The sequence below is a fragment of the Crocuta crocuta genome, unplaced genomic scaffold (assembly GCF_008692635.1).
Source record: "Crocuta crocuta isolate KB4526 unplaced genomic scaffold, BGI_CrCroc_1.0 scaffold28, whole genome shotgun sequence".
NCBI classification, from domain to species: Eukaryota; Metazoa; Chordata; class Mammalia; order Carnivora; family Hyaenidae; genus Crocuta; species Crocuta crocuta.
Window position 1 is genome coordinate 2,933,754 of NW_027533256.1, and position 21,926 is coordinate 2,955,679.

The 21,926-nt window shown below is 48.9% G+C and overlaps 1 protein-coding gene across 2 annotated transcripts in view; it reads left to right on the top strand.

Annotated features, from left to right (window-relative positions):
- Window positions 1-21,926, top strand: part of SH2D4B (SH2 domain containing 4B) — an 87,832-nt gene that overhangs the window by 44,694 nt on the left and 21,212 nt on the right. For both annotated transcript variants that reach the window (XM_077746471.1, XM_077746472.1), the window contains exons 5-6: window positions 14,228-14,444; window positions 16,743-16,867. In XM_077746471.1, the coding sequence (XP_077602597.1) occupies window positions 14,228-14,444; window positions 16,743-16,867 (342 nt within the window). The remainder of the gene's footprint in view (window positions 1-14,227; window positions 14,445-16,742; window positions 16,868-21,926) is intronic.

Sequence of the window (21,926 nt, forward strand, 5' to 3'; positions counted from 1 at the left end):
GAGTCCCCCGGCCCCCCCCCCCCCCCCCCCCCCCATCTTCTTCCCACTTGTGTGATGCTCCGTCTTCCCTCCGGTTCACTGCGCGGCCCACACCCCTTGACCCGGGGCCACCCACACGCGCGACCCTGCCGAGGACCCAGAGGGTAAGGGCTCTGACTGTAGGCAGATTTCTTAACGCTAAAAAATAAAACCCTACAATTTACTGAGCTACCCGTAGGCCGCTGGCTCTGTGCGAAGCCCTGGGCATCCAGAAATGAGGGACTCATGGACCAGTTACACGGGCTGTGGGCTTGCAGGGAGAGAGTATCAGGTACTGCTGGAGCAGAGAGTGGCGATCCTGGTGGGCTTCCGGATGCAGCATTAGGACGTGAAGGTTGATCGGGGCACAGGAATAACTGAGGCAAAGAGGTGGGAGAGGGCGCTGGAGACGGAGGCCCCAGCGGGTGCAAAGGCTGGTGACCCGGATGCGGTGTGTGCTCAGGAAGGTGGAGATGTAAGGGGAGGCTACAAAGCTTGGAGGGTGTCGGTGGAGAGAAGTTAGGTGGGAGAGGGAAGGTGGAACCAGATTTGCAAGGTGATGTTTCAGTATGTGCTCGGGGTTCGTTTGAACCAGGTACAGAGACACATGCAGATGTGGAGATGGTGATCTTGCAAGAAGTTTCTACTCTCAGGGGCCGTGGCATGCCAGGCAGGGGTGCATGGGGAAGCCCCCTGCGGGTCGGGAGGCGGTGGGAGCCAGGGGGCAGTGTGGGCCAGAGCCTTTGCTGTGGTTTGCTTGGGAAAGGTAGGGCCAGGCAGGGTAAGCAGGCTTAGGATTGGTGGGCTTGAATAATTTCCGCAGGCTCTGGGGCATAGGGGCTGTCCCGAGTTGTCCGACACCCGGCCCTTGGGTGACCAGGACACGTGGATAGTGACCCAGAGTGTAGGCACTGGATAAAGGAAGTGGTTGGGTATGGGTTTTGGATTGGCTGGTTTACAAATGAAAGACACACTTGCACGTGAACCCTTTAGGATCTTCGGGACGTGGCCAGCTCTGGGAGGGGCCATCCCTCTAGGCTCAGCAAGGTGTCAAAACATCAAAAATGGTAGAAAATAAGAAGGCGTGGTTCATGCAGGTGGACAGTGGGAAATGTCTAATACTGAGTTTGGGAGAAAGCAAGAGCCTTTGCAGAGGAACATATTAGAGACGATGGGAACGAGCGCCGCGGCAAGGGGAGCAGAGATGTGGGGTGACTTCTCGCCAGTCTTCTGGTCCTCAGCCTTTCTCAACCACACGCCCAGAGCCATTAAACAGACCTTAAAAAAATTGACATACAGTTCACATAACATAAAATTCACACTTCGAAGCGGTACAATTTAGTGGCTTTTGGTATACTCACTATGTTGTGCAGCCATCACCATTATTAGTTCCAGAATATTTCGTCACTGCAAAGAGAAACTCTGTACGCATTGGCTATTCCTTCTCTTGCCACGCCTCTGGAAAGCACCGATGTAATTTCTGTCCCTATGGATTTGTCTATTATGGATATTTCATATAATTGAATCATACATTAGGTGGCCTTTTGTGTCTGACTTCTTTCGTTTAGCATGATGTCAAGGTCCAGCCCTGTTGTAGCATGGGCCTGTGCTTCATTCCTTTTTATGGTTGAATAAAATTCTGATGTAGGCAGGTACCACCATGTTGGTTTATCCATTCATTAGCTGATGGACCTTTGGGTTGTTTCTGCTTTTTAGCTATTATGAATAATGTTGCTCTGAGCATTGGTGCGTTTTTATGTGAACGTATTTTTTTCAGTTCTCTGGGGAGTGGATTTTCTAGGTCATATGGTAACTATGTTTAACATTTGGAGTAACTGCCATTCTGTTTTTCAAAGCGACTGTACCGTTTTACATTTCCACAAGCAGTATATGAGGGTACTAGTTTCTTCCCATCTTTGCCAATGCCTGGTATCTTTTGTCTTTTAAACAAATTTTTTTTAATGTTTATTCATTTTTTGAGAGACAGAGCACAAGCAGGGGAAGGGCAGAAAGCGAGGGAGACACAGAATCTGAAGCGGGCTCCAGGCTCTGAGCTGCCATCACAGAGCCCGACGCGGGGCTGGAACCCACAAACTGTGAGATCATGATTGAGCCTAAGTTAGCCGCTTAACCAACTGAGCCACCCAGGTCCCCCTTGTCTTTTTGATAATAGACATTCTAACAGGTGTAAGGTGATATCTCATTGTGGTTTTGATTTGCATTTCCCTGGTGATTAATGATGATGAGTACTTTTTCATGTACCTGTTGGCCTTCTGAATGTCTTTTTGAAAAAATACTTGTTCGGGTCCTTTGCCCATTTTTAAATTGGGTTATTTGTTTTTGGCTAATTGAGTTGCTGGGGTTCCTATATATTTTGGATATTAGCCCCTTATTGGATATGTGGTTTACAAAGACTTTCGCCTATTCCACAGGTTGCCTTTTAATTTTGTTGATGGTTTCCTTTGCTGTGCAGAAGCTTTTTGAATTGATGTAGTCCCACCTGTTTAGTTTTGCTTTTGGTGTCATATCCAAAATATTGTTGTCAAGACCAATGTCAAGGAACTTTTTTCCTATGTTTTCTTCCAGGCGTCTTACAGTCTCAGGTCTTACATTTAAGCTTTTAATCCATTTCGAGGTGATTTTTGTATAGGCTGTGAGATAGAGGTCCAATTTCATTCTTTTCCATGTAGCTGTCCACTTTTCCCTGCACCGTTTATTGAAGAGACTATCTTTTCCCATTATGAGTTCTTAGTGCCTTTGATGAAAATTTGTTGACGATATTTGGATAAGTTTATTTCTGAGCTCTACAGTCTTTTCCAATGGTCTGTGTGTCTGATTTTATGTCAGCACTATACTGTTTCAGTTACTATAGCTTTGTAATATAACTTGAACTCATGAAATGAGATGCTTCTAGCTTTCTTCTTCTTGTTCAAGATTGCTTTAGCTATTCAGACCTTTTGTGGTTCTATACGAATTTTAGGATTATTTTTTCTCTTTCTGTGAAAAATGCCATTGGAATTTTGATAGATTGTCTCGAATCTGTACATTGCCTTGAGTAGTATATTTATTTTAGTAGTATTAATTCTTCCAATCTATGAACACATTTATTTGTGTCTTCTTCAATTTCTTTCATCAATGTCTTATAGTTTTTAGTGTACAGGTCTTTTGCCTCCTTTGCAAAATTTATTTCTGAGTATTTTATCCTTTTCTCCCCAAGCTTTTAATGTACAGTGTAATATTGGTTTCAGGAGTAGAATTTAGTGATTCATCGCTTACATACAATACCCAGTGCTCATCCCAACAAGTGCCCTCCTTAATCCCCATCACCTATTTCACCCACCCTGATGCTATTGTAAATGGGGTTGTTTTATTACTGTTTTTTTTCTTATTCACTGTTAGTGCATAGAAACACAACTGATATTTGCATGTTGATTTTGTACCCTGTCATTTTAATTTGTTTATTAGTTCTAATAATTTTTGGATAAAATTATTAGGGTTTTCTATATGTAAGGTCATGCCACCTGCAAACAGACAGTTTTTCTTCTTCCTCTCTGATTTGGATGCCTTTTATTATTTTTGCCTTGCCTAATTATTTGGGCTAGAAATTCCAGCATTATGGTGAATATAAGTGGTGACAGTGGGCATTCTTGTCTTCCTTCTGATCATAGAGCAAAAGCTTTCAACTTTACACTGTGGCTTATGAGGTTAGCTATGGGCTTGTCATGTACAGCTTTTATTATGAGGTACGTTCTTTCTACACCCAGTTTCTTGAGAGTGTTTATCATGAAAAGATGCTGCATTTTGTGAAATGCATTTTCTGCATCTATTGAGTTGATCATGTCATTTTTATTCTTCTTTTTGTTAATGTGATGTATCAGAGTTATTGATTTGCCTCTGTTGAACCATCCTTGCATCCCAGAATAAATCCCACTTGATCATGATGTATAGAGCCTTTGGAAAGGCCTCCGTGGAGGAAATGGCATTTGGTTTGGGAAAAGTGGAGAGGTAAAGAAGGCAGGGAAGGGCATCCCAGCAGAGGGAGCAGCATTGAGCAAAAGCAAGGTCATCATTGTGTGCATAAGGCATGGCATGCGCACCGATCCGGCTGCAGCCTGGGGTTCCTGGTGAGTGATGATGAAAATGAGGCTAGTAAGGGAAGATAGGCAAGGGCTAAGTAACAACTCATTTAAATTCAGAGTGGAAGAAGAGAGAGGAGAAACAAGAAGGTGGGACAGAGGTTTATACTGAAAATAGAGTGAGCAATTACAAGGTGAAGTCACGTGAGGTCACTCTAGTGTGCGAGGAGGAGGAGCCCTAGCCTAGGAGCCCCGCCCCACCTCTGCCACTAACTAGCGTGACTGTGAGCAAGTCCTTGCTCAGTGGTTCAGTTTCCTCTTTGAACAGTGAGGGTATCCATGTTGAGTCGAGGCTGTTGGGAGGGTAAAAGGAGAGGGCGGAAGTGTCACTCGGGAGCCTTCTTCTTGCAGCCACACGATGAGATGGGCCATTGTGGGCTGGGCTGGTGTTGCCTTGGGGACGGAGACGAGATTCTCTGGCCCAAGTGCTGCCTGACTGCTAATTAATGCACTATGTGGCAACAGAAAATGGAAAAATCTCCAAACGACAGAGGAAAGGTGATAATTCAGGTCCTATGATTTGGGTTCCCAGCTTTATACTTTCTTAAAGAACGATGTGCTGAACTCTGGAGGCTGTCATTCAAAACCAGTAAAGCCGTTCTGCACTCAATTAATTTTATATGAAAGATTTTAGTGGGCCATTAATCTACTGGGAGCAGCAGTTTTTGACAAAGCACCTAAATTAAATTCTCCCAAGTTAGGGGGAAAAAGGACATTGTTTCCTTTAGTATCACTTAAATCTGAAGTTAGTTATTCAGTTCGAATAGCAGAGCAGGCTCTGGGCCCTGAGAAGCTCTGACTATTCCAGGAAGAAATTCATTTAATTATTTCTCAACTGTGAACTTGTAGGCGTGCGGAGTTAGGTCATGTCTAGTTGCCCAGAGATTTAGAGACGAGCCAGCATGACTCGGTAAATGATACTATTTCCAAAATTTGGAACTGTGCTCTTCTTAACCCCTCTCCTCCCTCCTCGGACCGTGTGATTCTGGTGCGGCCCTTAGCTCACAAGCTGTGCTCTGCTTTGCTCCCCACTTGCCCGGGTGTGGTCAGACCCGAGGCAGAAAAAGTGTGCTCAGGCCCAATATGGAATCCAATTACATTGGTTCCATTCTCTTTGCCTGTAGAAAGGAGATGGCTCTTGGGGCGCCTGGGTGGCTTAGTCGGTTAAGCGTCCGACTTTCGCTGAGGTCATGAGCTCGCGGTTCGTGGGTTCGGGCCCCGCGTCGGGCTCTGTGCTGACAGCCAGCTCAGAGCCTGGAGCCTGTTTCAGTCTGTGACTCCCTCTCTCTCTGACCCTCCCCTGTTCACGCTGTCTCTCTCTCTCTCTCTCTCTCCTAGAAATAAATAAAACATTAAAAAAAAAAAAGGAAAGGAGATGGCTCTGGAGACCGGGTTTCATGTGGGTGATTCTAAAGTGCTGTGTGCTCGAGACAGGGGGAAGCCGAGGGGGTTTGTGGAGATGCAGTGTGGTCTGGAGATGGGGCTGGGCTGGGAGGAAAAGGTAACACAAGAGAAGGGCCTGTTCTATCCACTCATGGGTTGGGAAGTTGTGCGGTGTCTCTGGATGTAACCGCTTCGAGCTGTTCCTCATGCTCTGAGTGCCAAATGTCTCCACATAATGCCAGCCTGAGTCTCCACATGCGTGATTCATGTCCTGCTTGGCGTTCTCTCTCCTCTTGAGTTGCTCAAGAATCCCTGGGGGCTTTCTGGTGTCCCAAAGCAGAGTCGTTCCCAGGTTTACTCTGGCCTTAAGGAACCTCTGAAGTTGCTCCTGGTGGCCACAGGGGGTCACTGTTGGCAGCCATCAAGAATTGTTAGCAGGACACGGTGGGTGGTGACCTCAGAAGACTTGGAGTCTAGGTGGAGAGAGATCTCTTTCTTGTGGCTGCGTTTAGCTGTGGGTGAGCCTCGCTTTCTTTCCCTGAGGCTCATCTCTCAGGGTTCATCATCTTGGTGCCAGATCCATCCATTGCCCAGGTGAAGGCTGCTCCGGCAGGTTGAGTCCCCAAGGGCCTCCGTGCATATCCTTCAGTGTCTGGACTTACTGTTGTCCTTTCTCAGGGGTCAGGAAGCCTCCCCGTTCCACAAAGATTTCATTTTCCCCATTAGCCCGACAAGAGCTCCTGACACTACCCAGACCCCAACCCTACACCCCTTGTTGCCTTAAGTGGGATGGACCCTTCGTAAAGGAGGCATTGCAGTCCCCTTACCTCACAGCGAAGGCAGCAGTAACGACAACATGTGATCTGTAATGAACTTCTACTGTGTGACAGGAGCTGTCCAAGACCCTTCTACGTAGTACCTTGTTTACCTCATTTACAAAGCAATCCGAGGAGGCCCCCATCTTACAGATGAGGAAATAAGGTGGAGATATGGTAATTCAAGTTGTCCAATGTCACGTGGGACAGAAAATGGAGAAGTTAAACACAACTACCCACATATATCATTTAAATCTTTATGGGTCCTTTTTTATATATTTTTCACATATACATTTAATCTCATATAATTTCGTAATATATTTCTTATATATAATATGAAATAGAATATGTCTCTAATTTTCAGGGACATTATAGTATTCACCCAAGGGGTTACTACAAATAGATATTGCCTTGAAGCATTTGGTTTCTCTGTGGAAGTAACCAGATCATCTGAATTCTATAAAACACCACATCTTTTCTATCTGGGCAGAGGTAGAGAGCGCCCAAGGAACCCCGGGACATTCTCCAGAGAGGGATCTCGTGAGGAGGAACTACTTGTGATCTTCCAGAACCCCATGCCCACTGCTCCTTTCCTCCTTGAATCCCAAAGGCACCTCTACCTCAACACATGCACAGCTCAGTCCCCTACATCACCCCCAACCTGCTTCGTCACCTGGCCGTCAAAGGCAGAAGCTTGGCTGTCAGTCTGCGCTCTCCTTTTTACTCACGGTCAGTCCCCAAACTTCCCACATTGTAAAGATTCAACGTCCTTAATATTCTTTGAATTTACACCCCTCCACCCCGTAGTCCTGGGACCATCTGAACTTTGACCCCGTTGTCTTTACCTACAGTTCTGCTTTCCCAGCCTTCATTCTTGTTCCTGTTGGCTTCATTCCCAACCCTGCCGCCAGATCAGTCTTTGAAGAGTGCAAACAGCGTCCTGCTCTCCTGCTAAAAAACGTTTCAGTGGCTTCCCATCACCCTTTGGTAAAGCATTATAATTAATGAGCCGGTATTTATTGGTCTGCTAAATGGCCTTTTCTGTTTCTGCACCCGCACCACTTGCCTGGTCTGGAAGAGAGCTTCCCTCCAGCCATGCTGACCCGTTCCAGGAGGGAGGCTTGAGCTCCCTCTTGCCCCTGGGCCTCTGCCCCTGACCTTACTCTGCCCAGAATACCCTCTTCTTGGCCTTCTGTATTGGTTGAGTCGCACGTATCCACCAGGCGTCAGCTTAGACGTCCTTCTCCAGAGGGTTTCTCTGCCTGCATGGGTTGCCCCTTACTTGGGGCCCCACAGCACCCTGTGTTCACCCCACTGACATCTGCCAGAAAATGGTTACATCTGTACAAATCTGTGATGATCCTGCANCTGGCTGTATTTCTGGAGCTATATAACTCTTCTCAGATTTTGCCAGGAGGAAAAGCAACTTCTGTTGTTTCTCTTCAGGGGTAGGGAACTGAGCAGGGGCCTTGAGCACAGATAAGGACACGATTCCAGAACAGTCTGGCTGTTTTGATAGCCCTTGGGCAAAGGGTAATACTGTTACTATTTTTCCATGGAGGGAAAACTAAGACCCGGAGAGACAAAAACTTGTCCCTGTCTGGACAGGCAATTAGGAGCAAAGTCAAGCAACTGCCCACTTGTCTCCCCACCCCCATACCTGGAGCAGCTGATGTTTCCAGGTCTGCTATGGGAGAGGTTGGACCCCAAAAAACGTGAGACTCCTGGTTTCTTACTGAGCAGGAGGGTGCTAGGCTGCGTGGTACTAGAAAGTGATGTCTCAGTTTTGGGGAGGTAGCCCCAGGCAGGTGCATCCCTGGGATAGGGGGTCAGAGCTGGAAGGGACCATTCCCCTTATCTGTGTGCGAGAGGACTAAGGGATAGAGGTGGGGATGAAGCTGGGTGTGCATCTAGTCGAGGGAGACCCTTAGCTCTGCTCTGGCTTCTTAATTCCCGGCCCAGTGCTCACTGAGCCAAAACGGTATGGAATGTCCATTCTGTACATGGTATAAAAAAAATAAAGAAATTGTGGGAAGATATACACCGCTTTAACAGTTTTTAAGTGTACAGTTCAGTGGCATTGAGTACATTAATGTTGATATGCTGCCATTCCCACCCCCTGTTTCCAGAACTTTCTTATCATTCCAAACTGAAACTCTGTCTCCGTTAACCAGTGACTCCCTGTCCCACCCTGTCCCCAACCCCTGGAAACCAACATTGTCCTTTTTGCTGTGTATTAACTATTGTAAGTACCATACGTGGAATATCAGTGGAGTCATATGACGTCCTTTTGTGTCTGGCTTTTGCACTTAGCATAATGTTTTAAATCTTCATCCACATTGTAGCAGGTACTGGAATTCCCTTCTTTTTAAAGATGTTTTAAAATGTTTTATTATTTATTTTTGAGAGAGAGAGAGACAGAGAGTGAGTGGGAGAGGGACAGAGAGAGAGGGAGACACAGAACCAGAAGCAGGCTCCAGGCTTTGAGCTGTCAGCACAGAGCCCAACAAGGGGCTCGAACCCACAAAGAATGAGATCAGAACCTGAGCCAAAGTGGGACGTTTAACCGACTAAACTATCTGGGTGCTTCAAGGAATACCCTTCTTCTTAAAGGTTTTTTTTTTTTTAAAGGTTTATTTATTTTTGAGAGACAGAAAGAGACAGAGCATGAGCAGGAGGGGGACAGAGAGAGGGGGAGATACAGAATCCAAAGCAGGCTCCAGGCTATGAGCTGTCAGCACAGAGCCTGACACAGGTCTCGAACTCACAAACTGCAAGATCATGACCTGAGCCAAAGTAGGATGCTTAATAACCAGCTGAGCCACCCAGGTGCCCCTAAAGGTCTTTTTAAAGGTACACACACACACACACACACACACACACACACACACACACACTTCATACTTCGGTTATCTGCTCTTTGATGGACATTTGGGTTGTTCCTACCTTTTGGCTATTGTGAATCCTGCTTCTATGAATTTTGTTGTACAAAAATTTGTTCGAACCCCTACTTTCAATTCTTTTGGGTATATATCCAGAAGATCGTATGGTAGCCGTATGTTTAATTTTTCCGGACCTGCTCTACCAGTTTCCACAGCAGCTGCATCATTTTCCACTTCCACCAACAATGCACAAAGGTTCCACTGCCTCCATATCCTTGCCAACACTTGTTTTCTGTTTTTTTTTTCCTAATTAAAAGAATAAGAGCCACCCCGATGTGTGTGAAGTGGTGTCTTATTGTGGTTAGTCTATCGTTTAATATCTCTCCCATCCAAGTACTAAGCAGGCCCGGCCCTGCTGAGCTTCTGAGATCAGACGAGATTAGACATGTTCAGGGTGGTGCGGCCATAGACTGTCGTTTAATATCTCTACTCAGCCTTTCTGAAGCCTGTCCTGAATGTTTTCACGCGGTCCCAGCCATCCGTACAGTGTTTCTGTGAGATGAGCCTCAGTTTCCCGCTAGCAGAAGGAGAAAGGAGACCAGGGACCTTTCCTCGGAACTGGGAATGGCCATGGCCCCCCTTCGCTCTGTGTGCCGCGCACGCCTCCCAGGGCCTGTTGGGGCGTGGGCTGTGGGAGGCAGCAGCAGGCGTCTTGCTGTGGGTCCTCGCCTCTGCAGAGGGCCCGCCAGGCCACACGTAGAGTCTCATACTCGCTGGCTCAGGGCAAAAGATGCCTGTGGCTGCTCCTAATGTGGCTGCTTCTAACGTGGCTCCTAATATCAGTTTTGGTTACTTTCGCTGCATTAGAAGAAAAACACCCCTTGTGTTCAGGCCGACGGTTTCTGTGGCAGATTCCTGGGATACAGTCTGAATTCATTCCTGATTCTGAGAAGGAACGAAAGCAAGCCCTTGGGGTTTCAAAGTGGAATTTAGGGCAATCTGCTTGACCTGGAGAGGATTCCCTGTGATGGACCAGCAAGGCTGCCTCCTCCTGGACTGGCCAGGAACTGTTTTGGACCCAGCAATGTCCAGGCTGGTGAAAATAGACGTTTTGGCTAACACTTAACCATTGTGCTTAATATGTACCTGACGTGGTTTTAAGTGGCTCTCGATCCTCATGACAACTTTATGAGGTAGGGACTGTTATGATCTCCGTTTCACTTGGGAGGGAACGCAGGCCCAGGGCGATTAAGTAACCTGCCCAGTGTCACACAGCTGGTAAGTGGAGCTGGGGTCTCAATCCAGGCAATCCTGGCTCCAGGCTCAGACTTCGGGAAATCTGAGGAAAGGATCAAAGTCAGGGGCCTGAATTAATAAGACACTGCTTTTCCAGGACACTTCATAGTTTGTAGTGCCTTTATGTGTTTCATGTACTCTCCATGACAACTCCGTGGGGCAGACATTCGTGTCCTTTTCATTTTGACAGAGCTAGAAACTGAGGCCTGGGGCATTCAGGGGTTTTCTTAGGGAACCTGGATGGAGTGTGCCAAGGATGTGCAGAAAAGGAAACCGGCATATGTCATTGGTGGAAATGTAAATGGAAGAGTGTGAAGCTTCCTCAGATGCTTAAAAATAGAAGTAGCCTACAATCCAGCAATCCCACTGCTGGGTATGCATCCCAAGGAAATGAAAACAAACTGTTGACGAGACGCCTGCACTCACTCCCCTGTTTGTTGCATCATTATTCACAGTAGCCAAGATATGGAAACGAGTCAAGTGTCTTTCAGTGGAAGAATGGGTAAAGAACACGCGCGCATGTGTGTATGTATAGACACAATGCGTATACACACACTCTCTGTGTATATGTAAACACACACACACATACACACAAAGACATGTTATCCATGAGGAAGAAAGAAATCTTGCCATTTGCAACAACATGGTTGGACCTTGAGGATAATACATGCTAAGAGAGATTAGTCAGACAGAAAGACAAATACCACGTGATATCACTTCTATGTTGAATTTAAAAAAGCGAAACTCCTAGAAACGACTAGAATGGTGGTTACCAGGGGCTGGTTGGGAGGAGAGGTTGGTCCCCTCCCACGCGGGAGATGTTGGTCAAAGGGCACAAACGTGCTACTAGAGGATGAGGAAGTTCTGGAGATCAAGTGCACAGCACAGCGGCTCCAGCGAATGCTGCTCTCGTATATACATGAGAGCCGCTAAGAGACTAGATCTTGAATGTTCTCACCAGAAGAAAGAAACGAAGATTATGAAAGGTAATGGACGTGTTCACTAACGCTAGAGCAGCAGTCATTTTACGATATATAAATGTGTCAAATCAACATGTTGTATGCCTTAAACTTACTTGTTATAGGTCAATTCTATCTCAAAAACAAAAAAAGAATGTAAGGAGAGAAAAAAGAAACAACCCAAGGAAGCTGTTTTGGGGCCGCCCTTGACCCCGTGTGACTCCATGTCGGTCCCTTTTCCATAATCAGGGCTGGGCAGCAGGGTTGGCTTTGCTAAGGCCAAGGCAGAACTCCTGCCTGCTTTCCGCCTGTGGCCTTGGCTGTGTCCTCAGCCCTGAGAGCCGTCAGTGCCTCGGCCTTTGTGTGCTGCCCCGACTGTGTGTTCATCGCAGTCGGTCTGAGCTGACTGAGCACAGCCGAGCAGGACAGTCCACAGAGCCTAGTGGACCCCAGCGCAGAACGGGGAGGGGCCCAGAAGCCATTAGAAGCTGGCAAAGAAAGTGGGGGCAGGCGGGACACTTCTTAAGGCCTGGGGAGGGGAATTTGTCTTTTATCTTGTGTGCTGAGACTTCGAGGAAGAGAATGGCAGGCTTGTGCTGGCCTTTAGGAGGCTGGGTTTAGTCTCTGTGTTCGAATGGGTTGGGGGCCTCACCTGGCTGAGTTCCCAAAGCCCGTCTTCCGAGTGTGCCTATGACTTCCTTCTGCAGCATGTCTGTCACCGAGTGTCGTCACTATCTCTCTGGGGCTGTAAGTTCTCAAAGGTCGCTGGCTTTTGTAGGACACTAGTGTCTGTCTTTTGTTTGCTGGCCGGTGGCTGCAACGCCCGCGCCTGGGCATCCTGGCCTTGTTTGACCCTCCCGTGGCAGTGCAAGGCTGGCATCATGGCGTTCCTGGTATCCAGAACTTACAGATGAGCCAGCTGGGCACCCAACCTAGAATTCTCCCTGGGATAGTTTCTTTCTCTGGAAAACTCTCACTGACCTTCCCAGATGCTTCCTCTCCTGTGACAGCAGTTGGCTTCCTCGCAGAATATGAGAGGTGCTGTCCCTAACCCCTGACAATACTTTCTCCATCCCAGATTTCATTGTGTTAGAGATATTTATCTTATTTGCCCAGGAAGCACCTTGAGGGAAGGGTCTGGTCTCTGTTATGTCTGTACCCAGCTCAGAATTAAATCCTTAATTGGGCACAGCCATCCAAGAATAGGTATTGTGCAGTGACAGACACAAACAGTTTTGTAGGCACTGGACTATAGCCATGAGTAGAGCAGAGGAAATTCCCCACCTGCCCTTGCAGGACTCAGCCTACCGGGTCCTCTGCCTGTGACCTCCCCTTCCATGAATACTTTCTGAGGGGCAGACTTCATGCGCCCTTCTTCAGACCTGGGGCAACATTTTCTTTCAAGAAAGTGTCTTTGACAACTTGAGAGACAACTTTAGAAGGGCTTCCTTTCAGGACAAGGGCGCATTTGCCTTATGTCCTCCAAACACTAACGGAACACAGCTCTCTGATGCTGGCAGGTTGTAGGTGTTTGCTAGGCATGTGTGGACTGGATTGGAATAGAAATAGGTAAGATTTTACTCCAGGAAGGGAAGGTGACCTGCCCGGGTCCACTCAGTCACTAGTCATGCACAATTAGGACACGGCCAGCCCCAAGAGTTCTCTGCAAAAGGAACTAGAGTTTAGAGGCAGACGGGCCTGACGAGACGCATTCAGACTACAAAAGAATTGGTTTGAATTCTAGACCTTGCCCCCGACCGGTTTTGTTCCCTCTCTTGGTATCTTCCCAGCTGCAGGACTCCCTTGTCAGTATTAGAAGCAGCAACACACTGAGGCCACTTGGCTGAGACAGGGCCCTGCCCGGAGGAACACAAAAGCCTGAAAGGCTAGAGAGAGGGGCATCTGAGAGCTCCCAAAGAATCCTCTTTCTCCGACACACTTACCCGTCCGCTGTCAAGGCCACCGCAACCCAGAGAAAGGGCACCAGGACCAGGGCCCCGGTGTTTCTAACATCTCACCCTGTGGGAGCAGAAAGGACGGTGCGTGGCTTCGCCGCTCACCCAGCTGGGCACGTTACTGTCCTTCCTTGGGCCTCAGTTTCCACATGAGCCACATGAGGGCGTTGGACTGGATAAATGCTCTTTTGGCTCTTTGTGGGAAGGAGCAGGGAACTCTGGTGTCAGACACCTGGTTTTTGACTGAAGGCAGCTTGAGACGTGGGGTCTGGGTGGCGGAAAGAGCTGCATGGGTTTTAGAGCCAGCCAGACACACTTGGGTCCCAGCCCTGGCTCTGCCCCTTGTTAGCTGGTTATCTGTGGTCAAGTTATGTAACCTTCTGGAGGCTGGGTTTCTTTTTTATTTCTTTTTTAAAATGTTTGTTTATTTTTGAGAGACAGGGAGAGAGACAGAATGTGAGCAGGGGAAGGGCAGACAGAGAGGGGGGAGACACAGAATCCCAAGCAGCCTCCAGGCTCTGAGCCACCAGCACAGAGCCCGATGTGGGGCTCAAACTCATGAGCCTTGAGATCATGACCTGAGCCGAAGTCGACTGCTTAACTGACTGAGCCACCCAGGTGCCCTGGAGGCTGGGTTTCTGATGTAGGAAGAATGATGGGCCCTCTTCCCTGGGTGGTTGGGGGAAGTATCTATAATGTGATATTGCAGGCAAAGCATACAACCCAGGGCTTGGCACGGAGAAAGCTACAATCAACAATTGTACAATCTCTACCCCTTTCCAGTGCGTCGATCCAAGGCTGCCGACGAAGAGAGGAGTCGCCGAGCCCAGCGCGCCAGGGATGAGTACCGGCGCCACTCACTCCGTGCCATCCAGAAGGGCACTGTCGCTGGCCTCAGCTCCATGTTCCGAGAGCTTGGCCAGAGCCATGAGCAGGAGGCCAGACTTTACCACCACCTTCCCGGCCCTGGGCCACCGTCACCCCTTGCCGTACCTGTCAGGTGGGTCTGAGGGACTCTGCAAATGCAGCCCTGGCTCTGCCCCAACTGCTGTGAAATTTGGAGCTAGCCATTTCCCTGCTGTGGGCCTCAGTGTCCCAGTCTGTATAATGGGGCAGGAGGGGATGATGAGGAGTCTGATTGGAGATTTCTAATAGCCCCGGAGTTCTGGGAGCCTCAGTGGGTCTAGGATTCCTTTGAGAATCTAAAGAAAGCTGTCTACAGTCTTCCTTCTGAAGTGTGCATATGAACATACCCCAGAATGTTTGCATATTGTCAAACTCTTCAAGGTCCACAGAGCCCAGGTTAAGAACTTGTCATATAAGACCTCACATGGGTTACATGTGGTCCGGCAGCTTGGAAACCGGTGTTGGCTGCTAGTTCTAACCACAGGTAGTGCTGGTGCGTCCTGGTTCTGATAGGTTTGCAGGTGAGTGTGGTTGAGTGCAGGGGTCATCTCGGAGTGCTTTGGCAAGGACATCTTAGGTGACTGCCCATGATGCCGGGACCTGCCGTCAAGAGGGTGCCCGAAGCCTCTCCTTAGAGCAGCCCCCAGGTTGGTCCCCCACACCTCCATCACCACCCAGCGACTCCTGCCCCAGGGAGGGTGGGCGGTGAGTGCTTGCTGCTTTCCCGGACTGCAGTTCATCTGCAGGAAAGACCATTCACTCCTAAATGATGGTGGCTTGTCTGAGTTTTGCTTTAGTTGGGATTTGGGATTATTCATAACCACTTTCTCCCTCTCTCTACAGCCTAGGGATTGCTGACCATGTTCGCATTTCTTCCTTTCCTTCCTTCCTTCCTTCCTTCCCTTTTCCTTTCCTTTCTCCCTCTTTCCTTCCTCGCTCTTTCCTTCCTCCCTCTCTCTCCCTTCCCCTCCCCTCCTCTCCTCTCCTTGTCATTGATGATTCACAAACCAGAAAGTTTAAAGAGAAATATGGAGGGGCACCTGGGTGACTCAGTTGGCTGAGTGTCCGACTTCGGCTCAGGTTATGTTCTCACAGTTCATGGGTTCGAGCCCCGCGTTGGGCTCTGTGCTAGCTCAGAGCCTGGAGCCTGCTTCCGATAATGTGTCTCCCTCTCTCTCTGACCCTCCCCTGCTCACGCTGCCTCTCTCTCTCTCTCTCAGAAATAAATAAAGCATTAAAAAAAAAGTTAAAAAAAGAGAAATAGGAAAAAGACTGACTTCCATGCCTGCTTCCACCTCCGTGGTTTTCCCTTGCTGCACAGGTGAGAGCCCTGTTCTTAGCTGGTGCGTGCCTGCGCAGTTCCTTTATGTAGTTGCTGACACAAAAAGTCATAGCCCAGTCTTTTTTTGTTGTTTTTAAGAAAAGGTTGCATACTGTACACATGGTTCTGCTTTTTATATCAATTCTTAGCTATTCTTTTATTTTTATTTAGTTTTCGTTTTTGAAATATTCATTTTTAAGTAATCTCTGCCCCCACGATGGGCCTCAAACTCACAACCTGGGGATTAAGAGTCACATGCTCCAGTGACTGAGCCAGCCAGTGCCTCTATTTAGTTTTTCTTCTCTTTTCTTTTTTTTGGAGTGAGAGACAGAGAGAGAGGGCGAGATGGAGGGGCACAGAGAGAGAGAGGGAGGGAGAGAATCCCAAGTAGGCTCCAGTCCGTCAGTGGAGAGTCCGAAGTAGGGTTTGATCCCGTGACCCTGGGATCATGACCTGAGCCAAGATCAAGGGTCGGACCCTTAACACACTGAGCCACCTAGGTGCCCCTAGTTTCCCTTTTTATAGTTACATTGTATTCCACTTCATAGATGGGCTAGAAGTTAATTATCAAAAACTGCTAGTGGCCATTAGAGCTGTTTGCAACCTTTGGTTATTACCAGCTGTGCCCTCAAAGAACAGCCTGGGAGACACTCACCTGGCACAGGGGCGGCCACAGGAGGGAGGCCAAGGAGCGGCCACTTCGGGTGCCTCGGTCTGCTGCGCCTGCAGAGGAGTTTCCTTCATGGACGCTGATGTGTATGCCCTGTGATCCTTGAGGGGAAACATGCCTCTTCTTGCCCTCAGGCATCGCCTCCTGTCTTCTTTCCATTCCCACCTGTGTGGCTTTTTTCGAAGCAAGTGATAACAGTTCTCTCGGGGGAAAAGGAGTAACAGCTGGTGCGTTATAATCTGCAGAGCGCCTTCAAGCACCTGGACTCATATAGTCGTCTCCACCGGCATGAGTGTGGGCATCGTGCTCATTCATCCTCCCAGGGGCCTTCCCTCCGCTCCCCTCCTCCATCCCTCCCCCTCCCGCCCTTACTTTCCTCACCCCTGCTCTCCTCTCCGCAGGACTTGGGCGCGCCCACTGAGACCCGTCTCCAGGGAAATCATAGTCCGCTGGTTTAAGGAGGAGCAGCTGCCCCGCCGGGCCGGCTTTGAGAGGAACACCAGATCCATTGCCCCCTGGTTCCACGGTAGGATGGCTTCCCGGGCCCCCAAGGCGGATAATTTCCACATGTCCGCCTCTCTCTGGGGTTGGCAGGAGGTCCTGAAGGACTGCGGTCATCGGGCCGGTGGAGGACTTTGGACTCTGCCGTCCCCACAAAGACTGGCCAGTCCCCCAGGGTTAAGGGGTGGCTCTCCTGCGTCGCCTGCGTGGGAGGTCCCGTGCCTGTCCTCTGGAATGTGCTGAGTTCAAGGTGCAGGTTGTGATTTCCCCGGGGCCTGAGCTGAATTACTGAGTGGCCTTCATCAAGTCCCTTAGGGATGAAGGCAGACATCTCCGAGCAGGAGTCGAGGACACTGGAGGCACCAGGGATTAGAATGTGCATTCCCCTCTCTCTGCTGGGGAGGGATGACACGATCTTGCACGCCACTTTCACTCACAGACTCCTGGACCACCAGGGGCTCCTCGGAGGTGCCTTCTCAATACACCCAACACAGTGAGCTCTCAGTGCACCGCGAGCTCCTGGGAGGCAGGGCCCACATCTCGTTGTCTAAGCCTGGATCCTGGATCCAGGATCCCCTGGATCCTGACCAGAGGCTGGCACACAGCAGGCTCTGAACACATGCTTGTTGATGAGATGACAGAATGGCTGAAGAGGTCAGAGTCACCCAAACATAGAACATGAGAGCTGGAAGGCTCCCTGGAAGTAAATTCCTCCTTTTGCAGATAAGGAAACAGATCCAAATCGGGGAGGAAGTTTGCATAATGTCACCAGCAGACTTGTAAAGTTCAAGAGTAATTCTCAAGCTCTTGACCCCTTGTCCAGTGGTCTGAACCTGTAAGAGGCCTCCAACAGGGAAACAGGATTGTGGTGTTAGTAGAGACTCAGTACAATGAAATCAGAGTGGCTACTTGCCTTCAGACTCCTCTGTATCAGTTAGCTATTGCTACACAACAAATCACCACCAAACTCAGTAGCTGAAAACAAATAAGCATTTATTATTTATTCATAGGTTTTTTTTAATGTTTATTTATTTCTGAGAGAGAGAGAGAGAGAGACACAGAATCTGAAACAGGCTCCAGGCTCGGAGCTGTCAGCACAGAGCCCGATGCAGGCTGCAACCCACAGCCATGAGATCATGACCTGAGCTGAAGTCGGATGCTTAACTGACAGCCACCCAGGGCTCCCCCAGTTTATTCATAAGTTTCTGAATTAACTAGGCAGTTCTAGAATGGGCCAGCCTCATGATCTGAGCTTGCTTATGGGCCCGCAGACAGCAGGCTGGCTTATCCAGGATAGGCTTGACTGAGACATCTCTCTGCTCCATACGGTCTCTTATTCTCCAGCAGCCTGGCCAGATCATCAGGTTTCTCTGGATAAGTTGTCGCCAGGCCTTGCTCCCGGAGTCTTCCCTCCCTCATCAGCACTGAGCCCAGGTTGGCCTGAGGGCTCCTCTGGTCAGAATTGATCTCCCCTGCCATAGTTAGCATCCGTCGGACCCTTACTTGCCTTTGTTGCACTTCTGCCTGCTTCCTGGGGGCGTGGCCGGCCCCGCCTTGGCCTTGCCATGTGAACTACCCACCTGCTTTCTGGCCAGCTTCCAGGTGTTCTCAGTTCCATCCGGATGTAGAGATGACCCCAGCATCATAATGGGTACTAGAGACCATGGGATCCTAAGGGCTACTGGGGAGGCCCTCACAGGCCGGCCGTGGGTGTGGCTTCAGCTCCAGGAATGGCAGCTAAAGGGAAACCATGCAGACATCATGCAGGGGTGAGCAAGGCCATGCACACCTTCATCCCCATCTTCAAGAGCCCCAAGAGTTTGTGAACTCCTAAGTGTAGGCAGTAGCAACGTTACAGATGGGATGACATGTGGCATTGTTCAGGGACTGGCCCAGGTCATAAAGGTCACAGAGGCACCATCCAGTTGATGCAAGAGTGTCTTCACTGGCCTGCTTGTTTCACTCTGGCCACTCTACAATTTATCATTCACACAGCATCCTGAGAATGTTTTAAATAGAAGTCAGATCCTGTCACTCCTTTGCTTAATAATACCCACTGCTCACTTCCCTTTATACTTGCAATGAACTTCAAACTTTATGCTGGGGCCTGCAAGGCCCCAGTTGATGGGTCTTGACTCCTGCTTCAGCCTCATACCACAATTCTCCCCTTGCCCACCATGCTTCCACGGCTCTGGCATTTTTCTTCTTCAGACAAGCCATCTTCTTTTCTACCCCAGGCCCTTTGCACTTGTCTTTAATCTGGTTGGTATTGCTCTTTCCCTAGCTTTTTTTGCATGGGTGATGCATTCTTATTTCTCATCTCAAATATCCCCTTTCTGGAGAGGCCCTTTCCTGAATCTTTACCTAAAGCAGCCTTTGTCAGTTTCTCTCACTTTACTACACTTATCTCTCTAAGAGTGCTCACCGAGGGCTCCTGGGTGGCTTAGTCACTTACGCATGTGACTCTTGATTTCAGCTTAGGTCATGATCTCACTATTTGTGAGTTTGAGCTCTGCATCAGGCTCTGCTTTGATGGCACGGAGCTGCCCGGGATTCTCTGTCTCCATCTCTCTCTCCCTTTCTCTGTCTCTGAATAAATAAACATTACAAAAAGAAGAATGCTCACCCAACTGATATTTATCTTGTCTGCTTTCGTCTGTTCTCCTACCTGAACATAAGCCTGTGAAACTAAGGACCTTATTCATTTTCCCCAGATGTCTACCATAGTAAGTGTCCAGGGGAAGAATGGATGAAGGTGGAAATGAAGTGTCAGAGTAGATCTCAGTCTTTCTGGTCGCAGTGAACAGCCATTGCTTCTGTGCACTGGGCCCTGGTGGGTGCGTGGGTCCCCTCGGTCTGATGAGTGACGATAAGCTGGAGCCATCTGCTTGTAGATCCCCTCCTTCTCCGGACTTCCACTTATCCAACAGAAGGATGGAGAGGCTCTTTATGGCCTAAAAAGAAGGGAGTCAACATTCACGGGTGACTGAGCCACACATCCTCGAAGCCGGTCCTGGGGGACACCCTGCCTCTCACTCCCAGTTACGCGTCCCTGTAGCCCTAAGAGCTTCCATTTGAATCGTTGCTTTCCTTGTCATCCATCCATTAGAATCATGGCAGCACAACAGTAGCCTCTCCGGCGCCTGCGTAGAGCAGCTCAGGAGTTCTGTGGAGATGGGGTTTGCAGGGGCCCCGGCTGCGTTGGCCTCCCTGTGGCTGCCAGCGGAGAAGGCACAGCCGAGGGCCTCACGTTGATCTCTAGCTTTATTTTCTCTCCTGTTGGAAAAAAAATGTAATTTTTATATTGTCACAGAACAAACAGAACCATGATTTAAGTCTCGTCATTTATGGAACTGATTTCATGTTCTTTTGACAGTTCTATCATAAAGCATGTGAGAAAGTTGCTAATACACAGATGGGGGCTATTTAGTGACAGAGTTTTTATTGATCTGTGACAGAATGAAAGAAAAAGGCTCATGCACAGAGGGTGGCCGACCGCCTTGGCTTGGAAAGGACCGCGTCGTATTCTCAGATGATATCTTTTCCTCCATCTCAGTGTTCAAATGTTCCATCATCTTTTATGGATTGGTGGTGATAGTAAGCAGTAGTTATTTTCATATATTGCCTTTGCTCAGAAGAGCAAAAAAGGCAGCAGCCCCATCTTGGTTTCCAAACTCTTGGGAGCAACTTTGCTCATACCTAAAATCCCAGTCTGGAACTGCCGGTATGGTCCAGCTTCTGCCGCAACGTAGGCATTCCCTGACAGCTTCTCTGAGAGCCTCCCCCATACCGACCCTTCCAGAGAAGGATCTACTGTCCATACCATGCACAGACAGCCTGCACCCAATTAATTCTTGCCATAGGTTGGCCGAGAGCTCTACTGATCTTGGCTGGACATCTTAGCGGGGGGCGGGGGGGGTCCCTCCCTGTATCTCCCATGCTCCTCCTGGGGGCCAGCGGGCTAGCCCAGGCATGCTCTCCTCAGGGACCAGAGACCAGGTGTCATTCTAGGCCTGTGAATCTGGTCTTTGAAGCAGGACACTATTGCTTTCACCTCACGCCACTGGCCGCGTTATGTCCCAGGGCTCAGGGGCGGGAGAATGTATTCTACTCCTTTCCTGTGAGGAAGACAAGGAGGGGAAGAAAATTTGAGTCAATAATGTCATCTGTTACAATCCCAATATAAATCTTTTCTTGGTAAAACAATTCTAGCTAATTTAGCTAGATTTTAGATGCTGGTTAAAAATGACCACTGTGGGGGCGCCTGGATGGCTCAGCCGGTTAAGCACCCGACTTCGGCTCAGGTCATGATCTCACAGTTCGTGGGTTCGAGCCCTGCGTCGGGCTCTGTGCTGACAGCTGAGCCTGGAGCCTGCTTCTAATTCTGTGTCTCCCTCTCTCTCTGACCCTCCCCTGCTCATGCTCTGTCTCTCTCTGTCTCAAAAATAAATAAATTGTAACAAAAAAAAAATGACGACTGTGACTTCTAGTTCCTTCCCTTCCATCAAGCACATTTGGACGTGGTGTGGGGTGTACCCCAAAGAGCTACGTGGACAAGGAGCCTGAAGATACGGGGCCCACTCTAGAACCCTGCAGCTCTGTGGCCTTGGGCATGCCCTTTATTTATTTATTTATTTATTTATTTATAAAAAGTGTTTATTTTTGTGAGAGAGAGAGTGAGAGCACGAGAGGAAAAAGGGCAGAGAGAGAGGGAGACACAGAATGGGGAGCAGGTTCGAGGCTCTGAACTGTCTGCACAGAGCCTGACGCGGAGCTTGAACTCACGAACCACGAGATCATGACCTGAGCCGAGGTCAGATGCTTAACCCACTGAGCCACCCAGGAACCCCTGGGCATGTCCTTTAAATGCCCATCTGTGAAATGGGGATTTTCACATTGATTTTGCAGGACTTCGGGAGACAAAGCCAACAAACGTGCTTTGTCTGCCCTAGTGAGTCCCGTCGCCCCAGCGAGCCCTGTCTGTGTGAGTGCTGGTGTCTCTCAGAGTCTGAGGTGGGTCATCAGAGACTCCACCCCCTCTGAGAAGCACAGTNTCCTGTTGGGACCGAGAGGTTCTCAATGGT